Genomic DNA, 1,974 nt, shown 5'->3' with positions numbered 1-1,974 from the left:
ACATCTAAAGTATTATACTCACAATCATAGTGACAATTTCAAATACATGACTTTTTTTTGTAAAAAAAATCTTTGTTTTTTTTTTTTCTTTGTAACGATTATTTTTGCAATAAATTTATATAATAAGATTTATAACTCGAGAAAGAAAATTAATTGAAGTAAAGTACAATTAAAAAAAAAAAAACAAAATATTTATTGACTGTTTACTGATTTCAGTCAAGAATCATGACCATTTTGACATGGGAGGTTTAATATAAACTCCATAATGTTCATCTTCATTTGCACTGGAATAGACGTGAGTAGAATCCGGTAAGCTCCAAAATTTTTTATTAAATTCAACGTTGAAAGTGATATTCAATACGTACAGATTTTGAATGTCAGAATGTTTAAATGCATTAGATTCAATTCTTTGAATTTTGTTGTGTGACAAATGAAAGAAATTGCAACTTAAACCATCAAAAGTATCTTCATAAATCATTGTTATTTGATTATATGCCAAATTCACGTATTTGAGATTATCCATTGATTTGAATGCACCAGCTTGAATAGTACTCAGCTGAGTATTTGTTATCGTGAATTTTTCAAGTTGTGCAATGCAAGTCATCGAATTTGCTTGTAACTCTTTAAGTGGACCATTTGTATACCGAATGTCAGTCAACAAATGTGGTATTTCATATGAAAATTTATTTTGACAAATACCCACAGAACGATTTCCAAGGATTTCAATAGTTTTTAAATTTGAAAGAGGTGCCAATACCTGACTCAGGTATTGAAAAGTTTCTATTACTTCAATTTTGAGAAATTTAAGAGATGGTAAACTATCGAATAAATGAGCTTGAAGTAAAATTGGTCCAACATCTAATTCCAGGTTTTCTAATTGTGTCAAACCTACAAATGATTCAGGGTAAATCATGAATACGTTGTTTGTTTTATGAATTATCAACGTTTTCAAAAATGTTCGAACTTCTAAATCCATAAATGCATTTCTACCAATTGATGATATTGTATGCAGTTTAGATAACTCAATTTTCTCTCTATCTGTCGAAATAAATGACCAGGTGCCATAATGCGAAGCAGTAAAGTCATTACGATTTGTCAATAAATTTACGGATGTCAAAGTGTTGACTTTTTGGCAAATTCTTAATAGTTCATCATCGAAACAATCCGTTTGAATAGTAGAAACGTCAAGCGTCCAAGCCATAGTATCTTTGATGAACTGATTATTATTATATACATAGAGTATATGGGGATCAACATTGGCGAATGCAGAATTTTCGATAGATATTATTTTGTTATTTGATAAATCCAAATGTTTACATTTCAGACCATAGAATGTATACTTGTTGATGATTATTAATTCATTGTAGCTCAAATCCAGAATAGATAATATCTTATTCTCGAAAGCTTTATTCTCGATGAAGTTGATTTTATTATGACTAAGTTCCAGTGAATTTAAATTGATTAATATCTCGAACACATTTCGATCAATACGGGCTATTTGATTCGATGATAAGTCCAAAGATTGAATATTTTCAAGTCCGTTGAATGAATTTGATAATAATCTTTTGAGCTTGCCATTGCTTTGGCCAAAATGTTCGAGTTTTTTCAAGCAAGACAACGCCATTGGTCGTAGACCTGTGAATGTAATATTTTCGTAATGAAGTTTTCTTAATTTAAAATTAATAGTGCTACATATCCCATCACAAATATCAATTGTATCATAGTTCACTAGCAACAGATTTTCCAAGCTGACAAGATTAGAGAATGATTCACATAAGTATTTAGAAGGATTGATCAATGGAATCTCGAGAGATGTCAATGATTCCAGATAATAAAAAACAGGTGCTGTCAAATAGATTGGTTTTGTTCTAATTTTTAGAACTCTAAGATTCGGCAATCCTGTAAAGGATAAATTGCTTATTTGAAATTCCTTTTCTGTAGAATCGACTATTAAAGTTGAAATTGATAGATTAT

At 29.5% G+C, this 1,974-nt stretch overlaps 1 protein-coding gene across 1 annotated transcript; it reads right to left on the bottom strand.

Annotated features, from left to right (window-relative positions):
* Window positions 1-223: 223 nt before the first annotated feature.
* Window positions 224-1,201, bottom strand: LOC122850933 (leucine-rich repeat-containing G-protein coupled receptor 4-like). The gene has a single exon (XM_044149982.1). The coding sequence runs from the start codon at window positions 1,199-1,201 to the stop codon at window positions 224-226; it is 978 nt and encodes a 325-aa protein (XP_044005917.1).
* Window positions 1,202-1,974: the final 773 nt, after the last annotated feature.

This window comes from Aphidius gifuensis, linkage group LG3 (genome assembly GCF_014905175.1).
Source record: "Aphidius gifuensis isolate YNYX2018 linkage group LG3, ASM1490517v1, whole genome shotgun sequence".
NCBI classification, from domain to species: domain Eukaryota; kingdom Metazoa; phylum Arthropoda; class Insecta; order Hymenoptera; family Braconidae; genus Aphidius; species Aphidius gifuensis.
Note: the sequence above shows the minus strand (reverse complement) of the source record. Positions and strands in the feature narration are given on the sequence as shown.